This window comes from Aethalodelphis obliquidens, unplaced genomic scaffold (genome assembly GCF_003676395.1).
Source record: "Aethalodelphis obliquidens isolate GAN/ISIS:26980383/991018 unplaced genomic scaffold, ASM367639v1 scaffold31, whole genome shotgun sequence".
NCBI classification, from domain to species: Eukaryota; Metazoa; Chordata; class Mammalia; order Artiodactyla; family Delphinidae; genus Aethalodelphis; species Aethalodelphis obliquidens.
In genome coordinates, this window is record NW_020837975.1 from 13,877,518 (window position 1) to 13,900,571 (window position 23,054).

General features: G+C 36.3%; 1 protein-coding gene across 8 annotated transcripts in view; it reads left to right on the plus strand.

Annotated features, from left to right (window-relative positions):
* Nucleotides 1–23,054, plus strand: part of UBR2 (ubiquitin protein ligase E3 component n-recognin 2) — a 116,229-nt gene that overhangs the window by 54,979 nt on the left and 38,196 nt on the right. For 4 of the 8 annotated variants that reach the window (XM_027127263.1, XM_027127262.1, XM_027127264.1 and 1 more), the window contains 14 exons: nucleotides 4,629–4,792; nucleotides 4,882–4,981; nucleotides 7,026–7,154; nucleotides 9,862–10,045; nucleotides 11,162–11,223; nucleotides 12,097–12,207; nucleotides 13,294–13,359; nucleotides 14,660–14,782; nucleotides 14,923–14,986; nucleotides 15,937–16,121; nucleotides 18,341–18,393; nucleotides 19,285–19,387; nucleotides 20,613–20,661; nucleotides 21,434–21,588. In XM_027127263.1, the coding sequence (XP_026983064.1) occupies nucleotides 4,629–4,792; nucleotides 4,882–4,981; nucleotides 7,026–7,154; nucleotides 9,862–10,045; nucleotides 11,162–11,223; nucleotides 12,097–12,207; nucleotides 13,294–13,359; nucleotides 14,660–14,782; nucleotides 14,923–14,986; nucleotides 15,937–16,121; nucleotides 18,341–18,393; nucleotides 19,285–19,387; nucleotides 20,613–20,661; nucleotides 21,434–21,588 (1,548 nt within the window). Of the gene's footprint in view, nucleotides 1–4,310; nucleotides 4,585–4,628; nucleotides 4,793–4,881; nucleotides 4,982–7,025; nucleotides 7,155–9,861; nucleotides 10,046–11,161; nucleotides 11,224–12,096; nucleotides 12,208–13,293; nucleotides 13,360–14,659; nucleotides 14,783–14,922; nucleotides 14,987–15,936; nucleotides 16,122–18,340; nucleotides 18,394–19,284; nucleotides 19,388–20,612; nucleotides 20,662–21,433; nucleotides 21,589–23,054 lie in introns of those variants that run through there. The other 4 variants (XM_027127266.1, XM_027127265.1, XM_027127268.1 and 1 more) reach the window with 3 other exon arrangements.

Consider the following 23,054-nt stretch of genomic DNA (forward strand, 5'->3'; position numbering starts at 1 on the left):
GTTGTTCCAGGAGGCATCACTATGTTTTAGTTCTATTGAATAATTTATTAATATTTAATTCATTAAAAAAATTACTGAGCACCTATTATTTATTGGGCACAATTCTAGGTTTTGGGAATGAACGGCGAACAGATATGGGCCTTGCCGTCATGGAACTTACAGTAGGGAGGGAAAGACTCACATAAATGGTAATTAAAATTATAATAAAAACTGAAGAATTCTGTTGTTTTGATAGAGTAGGAGAGATCTGACCTTTTCCCACAGTTCAGAAGAGGATTCTATAGGGAAGGTAACTTTATGTAGGAGTGTGACGAGAAATCATGCATAGGAATCAACACTTGAGAAAATCCTGAAGTAGGGAAGGGAAGAGAAGGGAAGAAGTACGGTCGAAGATCCTTGAACACGGAGTTAAATGAGACCAGAAACATAGGCAAGGGCCTAATTGTATGGAGTTAAGAGTATTCTACAGTTATTTTATTAACAAGGTATTATGTTCCAGCTTCTTTTTTTTAATGACTGTTTTTTCCCCAGATTATTTCTTTGTTCAAGGGTATATTCTAGGACAGTTGAAGCTGTCTGGAGTCTATTTAGCCACTAATGAGATATTTGGGGCCAAATTAAGGATTTTGGTTTTTCTCTTAAGAACATTGGAAGGCACTGAAGAGTTTTAGGTGACACTTATATCATCACATTTGTGATTTTTAAAAGATGCTGCTGCTTGTAATTTGGAGAACAAATTTGCAGGAGCAGTAGTGGATGTGGGAAACCTGTGGGGATTGTGGCAGCGGGTATAGAAGTTGTGAGAGATATGTAAGTAGTGAAATCTACTGACGGGCCACACGTTGGGTTTGAGGAATATTAGGTTTGGTGAGTGATTGGTTGTTGGGTTTGAGGGGAAAATATAAAGGTGATTTCTGGGTTTCTGACTTTTGTAACCAAGTGGAGAATGAGAACTTATAAAAAAGGAAAGTGTTGCTTTCAGTTGAGTCAGGGATGAGTTTGAGAAGCCTCTGAGACAATCCCATGTGTATTCAAATCTGTTTCTCTCCTCCATTGATCCTTTTGTCCATTTCCATGCCAGTGCCGAGTTTTAATAATATTAGCTTACTATTCCATTTTGATATTTTATAGAGCTAAATCTTCTTTCATTATTCTTTTCAAAAAAATTCTTAATTATTTTAGGCTTTTTTTTAGAGAAGAACTAAAATCAGTTTGTCAATTTCAGAAACCACATTAGGGTTTTTGACTGAAAAGATGTTGTATTTATAGATAATATGGGAAGAACTGATATCTTTGCAATATTGAGTATCCCCATCCAGGAACATAACTTGTCCTAAAAGTGTTTATGTTTTATATTTTTGACACTATTGTAAATTATTCACATTTTTAATCTCACTATGGCTAATAAGCAAGAAAACTACTGATTTTTGGGCTTCCCTGGTGGCATGGTGGTTGAGAGTCCGCCTGCCGATGCAGGGGACACGGGTTTGTGCCCCAGTCCAGGAAGATCCCACATGCCGCAGAGCGGCTGGACCCGTGAGCCATGGCCGCTGAGCCTGCGCGTCCGGAGCCTGTGCTCCGCAACGGGAGAGGCCACAACAGTGAGAGGCCCGTGTACCGCAAAAAAAAGAGAAAACTACTGATTTTTATATATCCATCTTGTATGAGGCTGGTTTTCTTATTAACATTTTCTCCGATATTTTGTGTTGATTCCTTGGAATTTCTGGTAATCTACAAATAATAATTTTTGTTTTTTTCTGATATTTCAACCTTTTATGTTTCTTGTCTGACTCCTTTAGTTAGAAGCACTAGAAAAATAACATATGTATTCATTTATTCAGAGCATATTTATTTAGCACCTTTATTAACTAGGCACTGTTTGGGGCTCTGGAGATAAATATAGCAGTAAACAAAAAAGACAAAAGACCCTGTTCCCATGGGATTTATAGTGCAACTGGGGAGAGACAGATGTATGTAATATTTACATATTTATAATAAATCAAGTGTTGAGAAGTGCCGTAAAGTAGGAAAGCGGGTTAAGGGGTTAGAGAGTGACAATGGAAGGGTCATACTTTATACAAGGTTATCAAAAAAGGCCTCTCAGAGAAGTAGTGTTTGGACAGAGACGTGAGGGACTAAGTGATGTGACTAACCAGTGAAAGAGCTTCCTAGGCAGAGGGAACAGCAAGTGCAAAGTTCTGAGATGAATATGCACTTGGCATTTTGGAAGAAAGAACCCAGAACAGGCCCGTGTTGCTAGAGTGAGTGAGGAGGATGATCCATGAGGTCATTGAGTCTGGGGATAAGGGGAACATGGGAGTGGATTAGTGCCAGACCTTGAAGGCCATTGTAATACAAGTACTTATATTTTTTGTCTAAAGAAAGTAGAAAAAGGGAAATAGTAAAGAACAGAAATTAATAAAACAATGTAAATGTACAAAAAACATTTTTCTTTGAAAAAAAAGGGATGGGGGTAGATCTCTAGAAAGTTTAATAAGAAAAACAGAAAAAAATTTTATTTAAAAAGGACTACAAAAAACTACAAATCTTACAGATTTTAAATAGAAAATAGGCAATATTAGGATCAAATTAATCAATATAATTGGAAATTTGGATGAAATGAACAAATCCCTAAGAAAAAAACACAGGTCGTTAGAAGAGAAACAAGAAATAGAAAATTTTAATTAATATAAAAATCTTCTCACAAAGAAGTCCCCAGGCCCAAAGGCTATACTGGAGAATTCTTCCAAATATTTAAGAAAAAAATAATACCTGTCTTATATAACTTTTTCTAGAAAATAGAGAAAGAGAATATACTTGCCAATTAAGTCCTCTGTAACCTTGATACCAGAACCCAACAATTACAAGAAAAGAAAATTACCATTTAATTTCTCTCACAAATGAGGTTGCACAGATTGAATCAAGCAATATAGAAAAAGGATAATACATCACAACCAAGTTTGGTTTTATTTCCTTAATGCGAGTAGTATACCATTTGAAAAAAAAATCAACTGGCGTAATTCAACTTATTAACAGACAAAAGGGAGAGAAAAGATCATATTAGATGCTTTTCCTGAATTCATGATTTAAAATGAACGAAAAATACCTCATAGTAAATGAAATAGGAATGAAAGAATTTATTTAATCTGATAAAATACCTGAAGACAAAGCAAAAAGTAAAAACCCAAAGCAAACATTATGCTTGATGGCGAAATAGTAAAAGCTTTTCCCCGAGACCAGAGTTTTTTCTTAGGTCAGTGAAATCACATATAGTCATTTAATTGTCTCAAAATTGACTAATATAGCAAACAAGAAGGAAAATCCTTTTACTTGTCAACACCTCCCCTCCTTCGAACTTGAACTTAGTCTTCACTGTCTAGGAAAATTAACAGAAATTAATCCTATTGACTTTTGAGCTTTTTGGGGCCTAAGTCCTGGCAATGGGATGATGATTTCAGAGTTTTTCAAAGGTATGTTTAACTATATCGATTTTCTCTTTATCTGATGACTTTACAACTTAACCTCTACATTAGAATACAGTTTTACTATATTCTTAGACATCTAACTTCTGCATTCTTTTGTCTTCTTTGAGGGGTTTGGTGATATCACTCAAAATTTATAATGTATATACACCTTAACCCAGTAATTCCACTTCTAGGAAATTATCCTATAAATATCCTTGCAACTGTACATAGTAGATATTTGTTGCAGTATCTTTTGTGATAAATAGCATAAGACTGGGAAAAACCCAAATATCTCACCAGTAAGGGCCTGGCTAATAAAGTATGATAGAAAAGAGTACTGGGGATAATTAAAAAGAATGAGGGAATTTATGTGAACTGGTATGGGACAATCTCCAAAATATATCAAGTGAAAAAACCAAGTGCAGAACCGTATTTATAATATGCTGTCCTTTGGGCAGGGGGGGAGATCATTATACATACCCATACTTACATCTACTTAATAACAGTTATCCATGTACTATAAATGTATATATGTGTGTATATATGCATACACGTATAATATACACACCATCTCTGGAAGTATATGCAAGAAAACTGCTAACAGAAATTGCCTTTGCAAGGGGGACTTTGGGAGCTAGGAGACTTAACTTTTTACCTGTTTTTTGTATCATTTAAGTGTATTTGCTTATTCAAAAATATATTAATATGTATATCTATATATAGAAAGAAAAACAAAAAAAATAAATCTCAACTAAGATTAAGAGGAAATATAGTTTCATACTGAGTTCTACAGAATCTGTGATATAAACCTGTGGCTCCTAGAATAATTATACCATACCATTATAGGTGTCTAAATGTCTCAGTTAAGGAAAATTTGCAGCCTGGTTCAGATCCCCCACCCTGAATTGTCTTTGAATAATGAGCCTTGGATCTGTCTCCTTACATTCTGGCATCTTTCTCCGTGATATAATTGTTGCTTCATACACGTGGCAATTGGAGTAAGTAATTGTTATTTAGAAATACACAAAAATGCATTTATGATATTACATAGCTGTGTTGAAAAAGGTCTAAACTGAAAGAGCTAACCAACATTGGTGACTTTTTTTTTTAGCTTTATGGTAAATAGTTTTTTATTACCATGTACTCTGATATACTTTGTCCTAGGCTCGGATGCTCATCACAGAAGAAAACCTAATGACCATTATCATTAAGACTTTCATGGATCATTTGAGACATCGAGATGCGCAGGGCAGGTTTCAGTTTGAACGATATACTGCTTTACAAGCCTTCAAGTTTAGGAGAGTTCAGAGCCTTATTTTAGATCTTAAGTAAGTTTTCGCTTAATTATTGAACGAGTTGCAACTTATAAAAGGTCATTGTTTGTCCATATATTCATTGCTGTTTTTGTGTTGTTCAGGTATGTGTTAATTAGCAAACCAACTGAATGGTCAGATGATCTGAGGCAGAAGTTCCTAGAAGGATTTGATGCCTTTTTGGAATTACTCAAATGTATGCAGGTATGTATTAGCTGACACATTTCAAAAGTGAAACATTTACTTTTTCCCTTTTTCAGTTCACTGAACTAAATACCTTTCTGTCTGCATTTTTTTCATACTGGGCACATTTTTTTTTTTTGCGGTACGCGGGCCTCTCACTGCCGTGGCCTCTCCCATTGCGGAGCACAGGCTCTGGACACGCAGGCTCAGCGGTCATGGCCCACAGGCCCAGCTGCTCCGCGGCATGTGGGATCCTCCCGGACCGGGGCACGAACCTGCGCCCCCTGCATCGGCAGGCGGACTCCCAACCACTGTGCCACCAGGGAAGCCCAATACTGGGCACATTTTTAAAAGAATAATTTGGATAGCTACAATTTGGATCAAGAAGCTCCTCTTAAAAAAAAAAAAAAAAAAAAAGAAGCTCCTCTTAATTGGAAACTCTTAGAAAGGTGTAGAATGCATGAGATCCCAGCAGAGGTTCTGACATCTGCTGTACTTTTGTATTTGGTTATTTTTTTGGTTACCATTAATGTTCTTTCCTTGGGGGTTTCAGATGGTTTTGTTTTGAATATGCTTACATGGAAGTATTGTCAAATTAGTTATTTAGGAAACTATGTCTTCTTAATGTTTCCATATTTTTCTTTCATTGATACCATATTTATATGATATAGTATAGAACTACCCCCCCATTTAATTTTCTTTTTGGAAACACTTCTGTATACAAAATAGAATCTAGAAGCAGAAACTGGTATAGTTAACCAGTTTTTTGTTGTTTTGGTTTTGTTTGTGTGTTTGTTTGGGGCCATGCCTCGAGGCTTGTGGGATTTTAGTTCCCCAGCCAGGAATTAAATCTGGCAGTGAGAGCACAGAGTCCTAACCACTGGACTGCCAGGGAATTCTCCTAACTGTAAAAAGATAGATGACATTTCAGAAAATCTGAGGAATATCATTATGATTCCTTTAGTAGCTGTCTGGCTTTCTTAAGAAAGGAATAAGCAAAGTTAACCTATCATTTTTAGGATATATTCTAGTTCCCATGTTGGTGGTGGTTTCTGGGTGTTTTATTATAGTACTTCTATTTTTTTCCTTGTACCTATAGAAAGAGTATCTACCTTGGTCATTTTGAATACTTGAAGTGTCCTGTATTTTCTATTATTTTTAATCAGTTCCAGTGCACCAGGGTAGTTAGGCTAGTTTCTAAAAAAGTTATATTCTTTTGTGTTAAAAGCTGTTTTTCTTTTTCTTGTTTTGCTTTCTTTCGGTCTCTATGAAAACTTTATTTATTGATTGATTGATTGATTGATTGCTGCATTGGGTCTTCGTTGCTGCGCCCGGGCTTTCTCTAGTTGTGATGAGCGGGGGCTACTCTTTGTTGTGGTGCGCGGGCTTCTCATTGTGGTGGCTTCTCTTGTTGCAGAGCACGGACTCTAGTCACGCAGGCTTCAGTAGTTGTGGCTCGCGGGCTCTAGAGCTCGGGCTCTGGAAGACAGGCTCAGTAGTTGTGGCGCACGGGCTTTGTTGCTCCACGGCACGTGGGATCTTCCCAGGTCAGGGCTCAAACCCGTGTCCCCTGCCTTGGCAGGTGGATTCTTAACCACTGCACCACCAGGGAAGCCCTATGAAAACTTTTAGTTACAGATTACAAATAAATATAAAAATTTTATTTTAGTATATTATAAAACATATTTATAAATTCAGTAGCATTTTAAAAGTCTGCCAAGTTTCTTCTGACCGTTTTTTCTATGGATGATAGAGCTAAAAAGGGATTTGAAGGATTGTTGCAGTGAAGTATATACATTTTATTGTCTAAAACATATAGAAGATTGCCTCTAAAATAAGTTGTTCTATATTTTACTGGGATTTTTAATTTATAAAATTTTAGAGAATGTTATATAAACGTGTTATTTAAGAAGTTGGACTTCTCATACTACTTGAAACTTCCTGTTAGAACTTTTACTTTATATGTTTTTGTAATCAGTATTTCTTCTTCATTATTTCTTAAGTTTTGATGTAAAAGAACGGATGTAATTTTAGTTTATTTAAAAATCTTTTTGTTCCTTTTAAGGGAATGGATCCAGTTACACGTCAAGTAGGACAGCATATTGAAATGGAACCAGAGTGGGAAGCAGCCTTCACACTGCAAATGAAATTAACACATGTCATTTCAATGATGCAGGACTGGTGTGCTTTAGATGTGAGTCTCTTCTGGGGTCAGGGATAGGAGATAAATGGAGGAGAGACAGAGATAAACAATTTCCTAAGTAAAATCTGAGGCAGTTTGGAGAGGATAGTGGTGATATGTTCATAAAACAGCATATTTTCTGCTTTCACTTGTATATTCAGTAAAAGTTCAAATTCTGAAACCTTAGAAGATAGATAAAGGAGGATATAATCCACACTCTCTCTTCTTTTATGTTACTATCTTTTATATATATATATATATATATATATATATATATATATATATAAAAATCTGTAAAAATTGTGAGCATATAAAAAGAAGTTTATAAATTTATACAAAAATGACATTTTACTTTTTGTTCATTTGTCCTATGTCTTAAAATTATTTTGGCCTTCCTTTGGCTATAAAATCTAGATGAGAGCTTGTGTAAGTTGGGAGGTCAGAGAAGGCTTCTGTGAGATCTGAACTATGTGTCAGAGTTAACTGATCAAAGAGTAAAGAATATTCCTGACTGAGGGACAGCTGCATCATGCTCTCTGATGAGAACGAGTACGGATCCAGGAGCTGTGAGAAGGCTCTGGTCGGAACAGAGGTTGAAAATAGAGAAGTAAACAGGTGCCTCGCTTTGCAGGACCTTGGAAGCAATGGAAAGAAGTTTGAATTTTATTCTAATTAAAGTGGGATGCCATTCGAGACTCCCAAGCAGAAAAGTGACATGATCCAATTTACATGTTTTTAAAAGTTACTCTGTGTGGAGAATGGATGGAGGAGGGTAAGAGTAGAAGCAGGGAGTTCAGTGGAGACATGTTGGCTTTCCTTTGAGTTACTGGAAATAATCAGTGGTCAGGTTTGAGAGAAATTTAGATGAAATTGCCAGCTTGGTAATAGACTGGACAACCGGGAATGAGGAAAACAGAGAGCCCAGAAATAAACCCACACATTATGGTCAATTAATCCACAACAAAGGAGACAAGAATATGCAATGGAAAAAAGATGGTCTCTTCAGTAAGTGTTGCTGGGAATACTGGACAGCTACATGTAAAAGAATGAAATTAGAACATTTCCTCACACCGTATACAAAAATGAACTCAAATTAGATTAAAGACCTAAATGTAAGACTGAAGCCATAAAGTTTCTAGAAGAAAATATAGGCAGAACACTCTTTGACATAAATCATAGCAACATTTTTTTTTTTGGATCTGTCCCCTAAGGCAAAGGAAGCAAAAGCAAAAAAGAAACAAATGGGACCTAATTAAACTTAAAATCTTTTGCACGACAAAGGAAAGAGACAGCCTACTGAGTGGGAGAAAATATTTGCAAATGATATGCCCAATAAGGGGTTATTATCCAAAATATATAAATAGCTCAATATCAAAAAAACAAACAGCCCAATTAAAAAATGGGCAGAAGACCTGAATGGACATTTTTCCAAAGGAGACATACAGATGGTCAATAGGCACATGAAAAGATGCTCAACACCACTAATCATTGGAGAAATGCAAGTCAAAACCACAGTGAGTTATCACTTCACACCTGTCACAATGGCGATCGTCAAAAACACCACAAATAATAAATGTTGGCAAGGATGTGGAGAAAAGGAACCCTTGTACACTGTTAGTATGGATGTAAACTGGTGCACTGTGGAAAACAGTATGGAGTTTCTTCAAAAAACTAAAAATAGAACCACCATATAATCCAGTAATTCCACTTCTGGGTATTTCTCTGAAGAAACGGAAACACTAATTCAAAAAGGTACATGTACCCCAATGTTCATAGCAGCATTATTTTCTTTCTGACTCACTTCACTGTGTATGATAGTCTCTAGGTCCATCCATGTCTCTACAAGTGACCCAATTTCCTTTTTATGGCTGAGTAATATTCCATTGTATATATGTACCACATCTTCTTTATCCATTCCTCTGTGTGAAGTCAGAAAGAGAAAAAAAAATTTCGTGTATTAAAGCATTATTTACAATTGCCGAGATATGGAAGCAACCTAAGTGTCCATCAGTAGATGAGTGGATGAAGATGTGGGAGGGTGTGAGTGTGTAGGTGTGTGTGATGGAATATTACTCAGCCATAAAAAGGAATGAAATTTTGCCATTCACAAGAACATGGTGGACCCTGGAGGGTATTATGCTTAGTGAAATAAGTCAGAGGAAGACAAATCCTGTATGTTATCACTCATATGTGGAATCTAAAAAAAAAAAACAACTAGTGAATATAACAAAACAGAAACAGAATCATAGATACGGAGAACAAACTAGTGGTTACCGGTGGGGAGAGGCAAGATAGGGGGGATTAAGAGGTACAAACCACTGTGTATAAAATAAATAAGCTATAAGGATTATGCTATAGCACAAGGAATATAGCTGATATTTTAAAATAGCTGTAAATGGAATATAATCTATAAAAATTTTGAATCACTATCTGTACATCTCTAACTAATGTAATATTGTAAATCAGCTATCCCTCAATTAAAAAAAAAATAGGGAATGAGGGAAAGGAGGACTTTGGAATGACTTCTAGATTTCTACAGCTCTATAAAGATGTCATTTACTGAGACAGGGCCCTGGAAGAGGGAGCAAGTTGGGAAGAAAAGACTAAGTTTAATTTTGCCCATATTGATATTTGAAGTACTTATACATCGTTGAATTTGAGGTGCTTGGTTAATGTTGTAGAAACCTTTGAGTAACTTACAGAAAACCATCTTTTTTAGGAAAAGGTATTAATTGAAGCTTACAAGAAATGCCTTGCTGTATTGACGCAGTGTCATGGTGGTTTTACTGATGGTGAACAGCCAGTCACATTAAGCATCTGTGGACATTCAGTGGAAACTATCAGATACTGTGTTTCCAAAGAAAAAGTTAGCATTCACCTCCCAGTTTCTCGCTTACTTGCAGGTAAAGCATTTCTCCCTAAAAGAGAACCCTGAAATTGTCTTTCAAATTGTTGTTTGTGGTTAACATTAATTGAATACCTACACTGCATTTTTCTGAGAGTTTCACATGCATTAACTTATTTAATCATCACAGCCTATGAGGTGGGTATTGTTGTTAGGTTTATCACAAATGGGAAGACTGAGACATGGAGGTGGCTCGCTTAGCGTCACACCACAACAAGTCAGAGTAGGGATTTTGAGGTAGTTTGGCACCAGAAACCATGTTTGTAATGACCATACCATAATGCCTCTTCAGACTTCTTAACTACATATACCACATGTTTTATTGTTTATCTCAGCCCAGCTTCAAAGTCTGTGTTGTTAGGATTCAAATTGGTCTATCACTTAAGTGATCACTAATAAATTGAAACCACCCTATACTTCCTCTCTCTCTAAGCTGTTTCTTATTTATTGATAACCTTTTAATCAGCAGGTTGGAGTGAGTCCCAAATTGGGGTAATAAGATTGTAAAAAGCATTCTCTGTTTAGACAACAACATAAACAGGACAATTAATTCTTAGTTAACAATTAACTAAGGTTGAGCTATAAAAGAGCCCTTTGCAGTTAGGGACTAAAGAGGCTTTGATCCTAAACTGGAAGTTCTGGGGAACTGAATTCTGAGGTCAGGATCAGTGCAGACCATGAATTCCATGGTCAGTTTCTCTGTTCAGCTGCCAGGAGGATCTCTCACTACTATACTTTAAATGGAACAAACTCCATGATCCAGTGGAATACGACTCTTAAAATTGGTATACTGATTGCTTTGATAGTTATGTAGCTGCTTTTGCTATGTTTGTATGTCTAACATTTACTTCTGTAAAATGTCATCAGTGTATGTTGGTACCTGTAATTAAGACTCCAGTTCAAGTGTGCCTTTAATTCTGAGGTTCATGAGAATAACAATTGAAAAGCTTCATTTATGGGTGCAATTCATTTTATATCTTAATGCGTAACATGATAGGTTCCCAAAGAGAAATAGAAAAGAAGTTAGCTATAAAGTTGAGTGAATATTTATGGTTTTTTTTAATCTGAATTATTTTCACTTATAGAAATACTTTTTTATTTGTTCTCCATGCAGGTTTGCATGTATTGGTAAGCAAAAGTGAAGTGGCATATAAATTTCCAGAGCTCCTACCTCTAGTAAGTAGTGCTGACATTTAAAAGTAGATATCTATTACAAACCTCCAGTTAGATAATAAGTCATGGGAATATAATATCCAGCATAAGGAATACGGTCAATAATATCATAACAACTTTGTATGGAGATGGATGGTTACTAGACTTATCACAGTGATCATTTCATAATGTATGCAAATATCAAATCATTATGTAGTACACCTGAAACTAACATAATACTATACATCAACTATATTTCAGCAATCAACAAACAAATAAATAAAAGTAAATATTTACTATGTTCTACATACTTGAAATCACTTTGAAACAAACTACTAGGGTTCTCCAGAGAAACAGAGCCAATAAAGAGTGAGTGAATGAGTGAGTGAGTGAGTGTGTGTGTGTTTGTGTGTGTGTAGAAGGAGAGAGAGATTGATTTATTGTAGGGAATTGACTCACATAGTCTTGGGGCTTGGCAAGTTTGAAATAAGCCCGGCAACCTGGCAGGCTAAGAGTTTAAGAGTTGATGTCACAGTCTGAAGTCCAAAGGCAATCTGGAAGCAGAATTTCTTCATCCTTGGGGAAGCCTCAGTCTTTTCTCTTAAGGCCTTCAACTAATTGGATGAGGCCCACCCCTATCATGGAGAGTAATCTGCTTTACTCAAAGTCTACTGATATAAATACTAATCATATCTACAAAATGCTTTCACAGCAACATCTACATTGGTGTTAATCAAAAATTGGGTACCATGGCCCAGCCAAGTTGACACATAAAATTAACTATCACACAAACATACCTTAAAATAATTTTGACTTGTGTTTTATATAAAGCTTCCATCCCTATAAACCAATCTTCTTTATAGAGTTGAGATTTTTGTGGTTTTTTTGTATACACAGAGTGAACTTAGCCCACCCATGTTGATAGAACACCCTCTTAGATGCCTTGTTTTATGTGCCCAAGTACATGCAGGAATGTGGAGAAGAAATGGTTTCTCTCTTGTAAATCAAGTAAGTGTTTTTTAATTCTACGAAGAGTTTTCAGTCCATTCTTTACCTTCTATGAAGGTTATAATTTTCAATGTACTTAGTCACTGAAAGTCCTCTATATTAAAACTGTTTGTGGCCCCTGGAAACGAACCTTAAAAGAATTTTTTTTAAAAAACTGTTTGACAAAAGAAATGTAACCTTAAACCAAAAGGTTTTTTAGAGCTTTTATTCATATTTTGTTAAGAAACAATATCAAAAGTAGAAATGAGCTTTATTTTCACTTGCAGTCATTTTTAGAACAATGTTGGATATCTTTAAAACATAAAAAGTCTGGATTTCACTTACTTAAATTAAACTGGGTTAAAAGATAAAAGTTCTGTTAGTATAGCTCTGAAATTGAGGTTTTAATTTTTAAACCTCACCAAGGCTTGGTATAGGACTTTTCTGTTTTTGATAGGTATAATAAATCTCACTGAAGGAACTTTATTAGGAGACCCAGAAAGTTGGCTGCAAAATGTAAACCATAGAGTGACTACTATAATCTGGAGATTTCTAATTAAATAATCTCTACTAAGATAGCATTAACTGCTGGGGAAACCACATTACGTGTGCACATTTGCGTGTTCATGCTCACATGCACAAGAGTCATGTGCTCTTTTTTTTAACAAAATAAATTTATTTATTTATTTATTTATTTTTGGCTGTGTTGGGTCTTCGTTGCTGCACGTGACCTTTCTCTATTCATGGCGAGCAGAGACTACTTTTTGTTGCTGTGCGTGGGCTTCTCACTGCAGTGGCTTCTCTTGTTGCAGAGCACAGGCTCTAGGTGCTTGGGCTTCAGTAGTTGCGGCACGTGGGCTCAGTAGTTGTGGCTCACGGGCTCCAGAGCACAGGCTCAGTAGTTGTGGCGCACGGGCTTAGTTGCTCTGTGCCATGTGGGATCTTCCCGGACCAGGGCTTGAGCCCATGTCCCCTGCGTTGGCAGGCGGATTCTTAACCACTGTGCCACCAGGGAAGCCCCCATGTGCTCTTTTGGTGAATGGGGAGAGGAGGGAACTGCACAAATAAAAACCTGTTTACCCAATATAATTACTTTTTTTTTTTTAGATTTATTACTACCACAATGTGAAATGCAGACGTGAAATGTTTGACAAGGATATAGTAATGCTTCAGGTAAAAAGCATTAAATTTAAAGGTTGTGGGGAGTTTTTCTTCTTGTTATTTCCACAGGACCCAGTCATTTATGATCACTCTCAAATCTATAACTGCAGCCTAGCTCTTATCTACTAAGCTCCAAACTCATATGGCTAACAGCTGATAGAACATTTACATCTAGTTTCCTGGACACATCTCACAGTTAACACATTCAAAATAACTCCTCTTGTGTCCTCCATACCTTCTTCCTATCTTTGAGGTTTCCCTACCTTAGTGAATTATTCAACAATCTGTAGTTATTAGAGTCAGAAACCTGAAAGCCATCCTTTCTTCACTGTCGTCTGATTGAAGACCCAAATCCCTCAAACTGATTTTCAAGGGCTTCAGTACTTAGCTATGTTTAAAATTCCATGAATTTGTCATACTCTCCCTTAAGTCTTAAAATCTGCACATTTATTTCTTTTGCTCCCTAGATTGCCCACCCCACCCGCTTCCTTTTCTGTTTACCATGTATAATATTTTCCTGCGTGTCTTTGTGTTTAGAGTCACTTTCTCCAGGAAGCCTTCCGTGACACACTAAAATGTGGCTTTGTGTCCTCCTTTTGGGAGGGCCCATAGCATGATACTTATCCCCACCATAGCATTCATAAGTCTGGATTGTAGTTGCCTATTTACTTTTCGTCTCCTACACTAAACTGTGGCAACTCTATCTTGTTCCTTTTTATGTCCATTTTACATAGCACAGTGCTTGTCACAAAGTAGTGTTTCCATATTATTGCTGAATGGATTTAGAAATTATAGAAAAAGTTACAAAATGTAAATTTCAAAAAAAAAATTATTGGTTCAAGATAAATTAAAATTCAAGTTGATTGAGAAGCTATACAAGATAATATTTAAAAGCTGTCATTTCACTTAGTATAGCATTTATCACTAAAAATTAGTTTGAGTTCTTGATAAGAGTTTAATATGATACATATTTTTTTAAATGCTAGAAGTTTTATTACCATACCACATTTCTGTCTGTACACCTGGCAGTGGTAAGATAGCCCTGACACAAATCTTTGAACTGAATTTATAGGAATTATGACATGTGGGTTTAGCGAGTGTTTTGTTTTGATTTGTTTTACCAGCATAGATCCCTGTCCACACTTGTAGCTACCACAAGTAGAGATTGGGGCTAAATGGGTTTTCATCTTTTATTGGAATTGATGAACGAGTTAGCTGCTTCCTCTTGTGCAAACCAAAATACCTCTCACTAGTTGTTTAGTAGCCCTTTTGACCTTCCTCTTTTCCTTTATCTCAAACATTTTAAAAAAAGACAGGTGTCTCCATGATGGATCCAAATCATTTCCTGATGATAATGCTTAGCCGCTTTGAACTTCATCAGATTTTCAGTACTCCAGACTATGGAAAAAAAATTAGTTCTGAGACTACTCATAAGGTAAGAAGAGCATGCTTTATGAGACCACAACACACTGTTAGAGAAGCATCTTTCATTCTTTTTGGTTATTTTGATCATCTGAGGTAATACAGTATTCTTATTATCTGTGAACTTTCTCCCACTGTCCCCGATTGTTACAGGATTTAGTTCAGCAGAACAACACTCTAATAGAAGAAATGCTATACCTCATTATAATGCTTGTTGGTAAGTTTGGATCTTTTGGAACATTTATGTATTATATTGACTTTTGTGGTATCAAATAGTTTAGAATCTGAACTGTTTCCTCTATTTGAGCAGTTACTCAGTTTTAGGGGAAGGAGATGAGGGTGTCTGTTTTTATCTCCCCTCTGGTTACTGTAATGATGAGAGAAACAGCACTGTGGTCCTTTGGAAGGAGAGAGGACAACTGCTAAAGCAGGATAAACTAGAAGACTGTGTTGGGAATAAAACGGGGGACAGGAGAATTCAGCAAACAAGAATAGGATATTTAGGAGCTATTTACAATTACTTTATATCTTAGCTATGTTTTTCTCCATGGTTTTGTGGTACAAAAGTGTCCTCTTGACTTCAGATATGAAAATTCCAAGTTAATAGAGACCTATGGCTAATAGACACAGATTTTTTTTTCTTATTACCTAAATTTTCAGTCCTGTTGCCTCCATCTTTCCTATTCTTTTATCCTTTACTTTCTCCCACCTCCCGTACTATTTCAGTCTCTCTACAGTCCATAGAGCAGAGAATCCTGGCTACTGTCAGGAGGTAATACCAATGAAGAAGGTCTCAGAAGGTGATATCTTATTTGCCACTAGATAAAAGAACAAAGGAAGGCTCTCCCTCCTACCTAGGCTGCTAGTACAGCTACTGCTGTACCAGTTCTTGACTACTTCAAATCCTTTCCCACCTTCTGATCCCATTTTTTCAAAACAGCAACCAGAGTTCTCTCTCTGTTGCTGAAGACTACACTCGCCTGTTGTGTCAGAGACTCACAAAGATGGTTAAGTGCTGCTCTCACCCTACCTTGTTGCCAGACCAGTCATTGCTTTCCCATTGCACAGAAAGAAAAATACATTGTGTTGCATGAATTATAAATATATATCACTTATAAGTATTATGATTGTTAAGTGTGTGTATATGTACTTATTCACTGTTGACAGGAGAGAGATTTAGTCCTGGAGTTGGACAGGTAAATGCTACAGATGAGATTAAACGAGAGATTATCCATCAGTTGAGCATCAAACCTATGGCTCATAGTGAATTGGTAAAGTCTTTACCTGAAGATGTAAGTACCTGCATTTTAAGAAAAGAAAATTATGGAAATCCTTCCCTACCTACCAGTCTAGTATGTATAGATTTACTTCTCTGTACCTTTTCCATAATTGTAAAAACTACAGTTCTAGAATATGTATAACTCTAGTCACTCTCATTAGAAATAATTAGAAAAAGAGAATACTAGGGGCTGGGAGTGGAAAGCAGCCTAGGAATAGAATCATTTACAATGAAGCCTTGAAAGAGATAAGGATGCTGAATAAAAGAAAACCTGTTCCAGGACTTCCCTGGTTTCATAGTGGTTAAGAATCCACCTGCCAATGCAGGGGACATGGGTTTGAGCCCTGGTCCAGGAAGATCCCACATGCCGTGGAGCAACTGAGCCCCTGCACCACAACTACTGAGCCTGTGCTCTAGAGCCCGTGAGCTACACCTACTGAGCCCACGCACCGCAACTACTGAAGCCTGCGCGCCTAGAGCCTGTGCTCCGCAACAAGAGAAGCCACAGCAATGAGAACCTTGCGCACCACAACGAAGAGTAACCCCCACTTGCCGCAACTAGAGAAAGCCTACGCACAGCAACGAAGACCCAACGCGGCCAAAAATAAAATTAATTAATTAATTAATTTTTTTTAAAGAGAAAAAAACCTGTTCCTCAGAACAGAATTTATATATCCATTAAAGAGGGGTTTTTATAGGGTGTTTAAGTACAAAGTTGCCATGGGTAGAGATAACGCTTTATAACCTAGAAATATCTACTCAGCTGTGTTGACTAAAGTCTGCTAGAGTTTTTTCCTTCTAAAGCATCCAAAGACTATGCTAAGCCATCTCTCTCATTTTAGTGAATGTAAGCTAATATTCATATGGGCATTCATAGATTCAGTTGTAACTATTTTTCCTGCCAGGACCTTAAGTTCCTCTGCCGCCTACTTTTCAGCCCTGGGGCTTTTCAGAAACCCAGATTACAGTTGTGAAAGGACTTTATTTTCATCGAGGCTTTTCAAAATGTTTTCCCGAATTTGAAACATAGATCAAAACTCTTAACCTTAATGTTCATTCTTCTGGGATTTAAACCTTTATTTGTTGCATTGTAATACTTCTCTTAAACTTCGTATTATTTCAAACTTGAAAAACTTGAAACATCTATAGAAATAGAAAACATAGTATAGTGAACCATCTCCAGCTTCAACATATGACCAATCTTATTTTATTTATACCCCAGCCACTGATCTCTTCACCCTCACTGGGTTATTTTGTAGAGAATACCAGGTTTACCATTTCATCTATAAATAGAATTGTATATATCTAAAACAGTGGTTCTCAACCAGGGATGATTCCCCCCCCACCCCCTGGAGCGGGTGGCATTTGGCAATGTCACTACTCAGGGCAGGGTGTGTGATGCTACTGGCATCTATTCAGCAGAGGCCAGTATACTACTAAACATCCTACAATGCACAGGACAGATTCCCACAACAAAGAACTATCTTGTCCAAATGTCAGTAGTGCCAAGGTTGATCCAAAAGATATGAGCTTTTAGAGAAACCTATGCATATGCCAATTATCACACCTAAAAAAAAATAATGATTTTTTAATATCACTGAATATCTAGTCAGAATAAAAATTACATGTACTTTTTTTAATAGATCTTTGTTAATGGACTACTTTGCCATTTCTAGTTGTGTATACATGTACTTTTTAATGCAGGAAATGAGGAAACAATTAACAGTTTCATTTAGACCATTGGAATAAGGAAGAAATAAAATTTAAAACAGTATTTTAAAAGTGTAACTGCCTTGTACAAAGTGATGGCATCTATATTTACCAAACATTTTTGACCAGAGAATATTTCACGGAATTCCTGTGAACAGCTTGTCGTGAATGGGATATGATTTGGGAAATGATGTTTTAACAAAAATAGATAAGAAATTAGTGTAGCTATTTCACAAAATACTGCAAATATATAAATTTTAAATATAAAATTTAAACGTTATGTGTACTTTGTGTTTTTACTTTATTCCTTTTGAAAGCTGTCATCTTGATTCCATATGGTAGTAACTTGTTTTTAATTATGTCAATCTGAATAAATGTTAGCTTACCAACTGAATTTCCCCAACTGCCTATTAATCATTATGTTTACTATGGAATCCTCATTTGTAAAAATCAGGAGAATAGTATATCTGCTTTATGCGATTGCTGTATGAAGCTTAATGAGATAAAAGCACAATGCTCAAGAGTGCTAGCAGATATTATTATTAACATGAAACACACTTAATTTGTTTCCTGTACCTTTAGGAGAACAAGGAAACTGGCATGGAGAGTGTAATTGAAGCAGTTGCCCATTTCAAGTGAGTTTATTTTCTGCTTTTTCACATTCAATTTTATTTTATACATTAATTTTTCTTAGAGTGTTTCCCTTGATGGAACTAAGAATAAAACTGTTGTTTTCAGAGAGTGACAACCACTTTCAAACATATAATTCTGAACTAGATTTCTCACTGACATTTCACTTTTATGATCTAGCCCTGCACTTAGCAACTTGAAGTAGCTTTATGAGAGTTTTCAGTTTTCAGGTGTTCCCTAGCTGATAGTTTCAGATAATTGAAACTAACCTGAGCAGGTGATCTGAGTAAATGCATTGTGCTTTCTTTGTTTCCATTTGAATGTGCCACCTAAGTTGTGGGATAGCCTCTGAATAATGCTTTCTTCGGTGTCCAGTGTGTTGCCCAGTCAGTAAACTATAAGTAGTCTATCCCCTTACGGTTGTTGAGGCAGTTTCTTAATCCTGCTTTTTCTGTGCTCCTCATTCCAATGGCATTGTCTTTATTTTTGCTGATTTTAAAACAGTACATATTTTTAGGGAAAATATAGAAAAAATTATAGAAAAGATTCTCTAAACCCTAAAATTGCATCTGCTTTTTTTTCACTTGGTAGAACTTATCACAGACATCTTTACATGTCAGAGTGTACAAGTTAACATCAATTTTAATAGTGTTCAGTTGTTTGGAGATGTCATAATGTGTGTAACCTGTCCCCTGTTGTTAGACTTTAAATTGTTGTCACTGCAGTGACCATCACATTCACTTGTCCAGTTAGAATAAATTCAAGGTGGACATGCTAGATAAAGTGAACGCACATAAAGCTTTGAATGTAGATGATTAAATGAACCCACAGAAAGTAGTTCCAGCTTACATTCACCAACAGTATATGAGATTGAAGAATTTTTTTTTCCCCCAAAGGAAACCTGGATTAACAGGACGAGGCATGTATGAACTGAAACCAGAATGTGCCAAAGAGTTCAATTTGTATTTCTATCACTTTTCGAGGGCAGAGCAGTCCAAGGTAATTGAGAAAATTAAAAGTGTACTGAGAAAGGGTTGCTTGGAGTTTTTTTGTTTTTATTTTGTTTTTTCCTAAACAACTTTTACTGCTTTTCACAGATTGAAAAAGGACACATTTTTATTGTAGGAAATTTGGAAAATATGAAAAGGTATAAAGAAGAAAGTACAGATTACCTATACCACCACGTAGCATTTGGGGTTTTCCCTTATTTTGTGCATACATAAAAAAGGTCTATATAATTATATACATACCCACACGTATCTAATTGTATGTATTTTATTAGCTTTTGAAGACATCATCAACGTGTATTCTAATCAGTTAACCTATTTAACACTCATTTCAGAATCGCTAGTACTTAACATGCTTTTCCATGGTGACTTAAGGAATTTTCCTGATCATTCTTAGCGGGTTAAATTTTGCCTTTTAGCAGTCTACTCTTAAAAATAAGTTTTCAATAAATGGCAGTAAATGAAACTTAAACATGAAGCTTTTGTTTATTAGTTTTCTGGGGTTTGTTTTTGTCTTTGCTTTTTTGAAGTATAGTTGATTTACAATGTTGTGTTAGTTTCTGGTGTACAGCACAGTGAAATCAGTCATATATATATATTCGTTTTCAGATCCTTTTCCCTTACAGGTTATTATAGAATATTGAGTATAGTTCCCTGTGCTATACAGTAGGTCCTTGTTGGTTATCTATTTTATATATAGCAGTGTGTATTAGTGTTTGATGCATGAAATAAAGTTCAAATCAAAAATAAGTTTTTGGTTTTGGTTGGTGCATGTTTCCCCTGCATTTTTTTTTTTTTTTTTTTGCGGTACGCAGGCCTCTCATTGCTGTGGCCTCTCCCGTTGCGGAGCACAGGCTCCGGACGCACAGGCTCAGCGGCCATGGCTCACGGGCCCAGCCGCTCCGCGGCATGTGGGATCTTCCCAGACCAGGGCACAAACCTGTGTGCCCTGCATCGGCAGGCGGACTCTCAACCACTGCACCACCAGGGAAGCCCTTCCCCTGCATTTTAAATCAAGAAAGAATCCACTTGGGATTCTCTTAGTGGCAGGGGGAAATTAACCTTGATACCAATTTTGGGGGAGTTGCAAAACTAAGGATAGAAATCTTCTAAAATCAGAAGTTAGTATGGCAAAGATTAACATATATCAGTAGTTTTGGATATTAAATTGTTTCATGTTACTAATTCCCTGTCCAAATTACATTCATTTTTATTAGGCAGAGGAAGCCCAACGGAAATTGAAAAGACAAAATAAGGAAGATACAGGTATTTTTAATCTTTCCCAAAATCTCGTTTCAGTCTCTTTTACGTGTTAAACATTGTTTTCTATTGACTATGATGATGATTCTTAATGAAGTGGTAGATTTAAATACAAGCTTTCTGAGTGAGCTTTTTTTTTGGCTGATTTGGGTCTTAGTTGCGTCACATGGGATCTTCCTTGCAGCACGCGGGATCTTTCATTGTGGCACACGGGCTTCTCTCTAGTTGTGGCGCACGGGCTCCAGAGCGTATGGGCTCAGTAGTTGTGGCACGCAGGCCCTCTAGTTGTGGTGCCTGGGCTCTAGAGCATGTGGTCTCAGTAGTTGTGGCGCACAGGCTTAGTTGCCCTGCAACATGTGGGATCTTAGTTCCCCACCCAGGGATCGAACCCACGTCCTCTGCATTGGGAGGCGGATTCTTGACCACTGGACGCCAGGGAAGCCCCATGAGTGAACTTTCAAGGGCTAATAAATATGCTAATGTAGACATAGTCTGTACTGAGTCACCTTTGGGTTAATGGTTTTATCTCGGATCATAAGACATTTCTAGGGAAAAGAAAGGCCTTCTTTTGTACTACTGCTACTTACACAGCTGTTTTTATGCATTTGACTGACCTGAGAAGGTAAAACATAGCTTTAAGATGTGTGTAAATGAATATTCTTTGAAGACTATCAAAAGTATGTAACAAAGGGATAGTTTTTTGCTGTTTTTTTTTGTTTGTTCATTTGTTTTTTAAAGGATGTTCTACAAAAGAAGCCAATTATAACTTTATTTTCAGCACTTCCACCTCCAGTTTTGCCCCCATTCTGCCCTCTGTTTGCAAGTCTGGTTAACATTTTGCAGTCAGATGTCATGTTGTTAATCATGAGAACAGTATTGCAATGGACTGTAGAACATAACGGACATGTCTGGTCTGAGTCCATGCTGCAAAGGGTAAGTTTGAAGACATTTATTATTTATATTTTAGTGGTCTTGTAGTAAAAACCAAAATACAAAATACTCCTGTCAATATCTGTACACAGGAAACTTAGGATAAAATGTAGTGTTAACTTAATTCGAAATATAATATTTTGTTACTGTTTGTGTCTGACCATAAAAATGAGAGCCTGGCAGATTTTTTTACACCACATGGTTGTGGTTACCTTGGTCTTGTTGGCAGATCTGCTCTCATTGATTGGTCCTGATATGTCTTTGTTTATACAGTACTCTGATATTTGTATTATGTGTTATCTTTGCATTTGTTTTTACTTAATTCTCTTTAAAAACCTCTGAGTTCATTAATACTTATGTTTTGCAGTTGAAGAAATTGAAAGTCAGAGACTTACGTTCCTATAACTAATTAGTGACAAGTCTAGAACCTTGTTTGTATTTTACTTTATAGATTTAATGTAAGTCATTCATAAATTATTATCTCATTAAATTCACGTAATACCCCTACGAGTATCAGTAGATAGTTTTTCCACTGTATAGATGAGGAAGGCAAGTTTCAGTGAGATAGACTTGTCCATGTTACCCAACTAGTAAGTAACATAATAATAATAATACTCAGTTATTAGCCTACTCTGTGCCTTATTCTATGCTAGGCACTTGTATGTACCATATTTGTAACCTTCAAAACTCTAGAGGAAAGCTTCTTTTTTTTATTTTGATTTTGAAGATGATGAAGTTAGGCTTAGTGGGACTTGAAAGCAGTGAAGCCAGAATTCAGATGAAGGTGAGCCTTCCTCCAGAGCCTTCCTTCAAAGTTACTGTTCTTTCCATTGTCTCAGCAGGCTCAAGTATCTCATTGGCTAAGATTTTTGTATATGTATACCCTCCTCCAGTTTACAAACATACACTTAAAATATAAAAGCATGGAGTTGCAGTATACTGGAGACCATCAGTATTAAATGAGCAAAAGATGTATGGGAAATGATGGAGAAAAGAGGAATGAACATCATTTATCTTATATATACATTTGCTTTATGTCATTCAGGCTAACTTAGTTCTTCCAAGTCTAACAACCACAGTAGCCCTATGTGTAGGGAATGATACAGAGACACCACACACATTATCTCCTTCAAAAATTGGGGAGCAGGATAAAGAACAATAAAAGTGCAAATAGATTAGTGTAGTTATATTCTTAGAAGTCTAGTAAGGAATTTTTCATGAGGTATGCTGAACATCTTTATAAATGATATGGCATTAGAGATAAAAGTGTGTCTCTTAGATGATTAAGATTTTTAGTCCTTAGAGAAATTGAACTAGGAGTATTATAGATTAGATCATTGCATGATAGATGATTTCAGGTCTAATTATTTGGCCACTGATTCTTAGAATCAGTGATTTTTAAGACTGTAGTGTAGGGATGGAATAAAACTGAAAATTATATGGATTGCTGGTCACAGCTCTTAGTAATT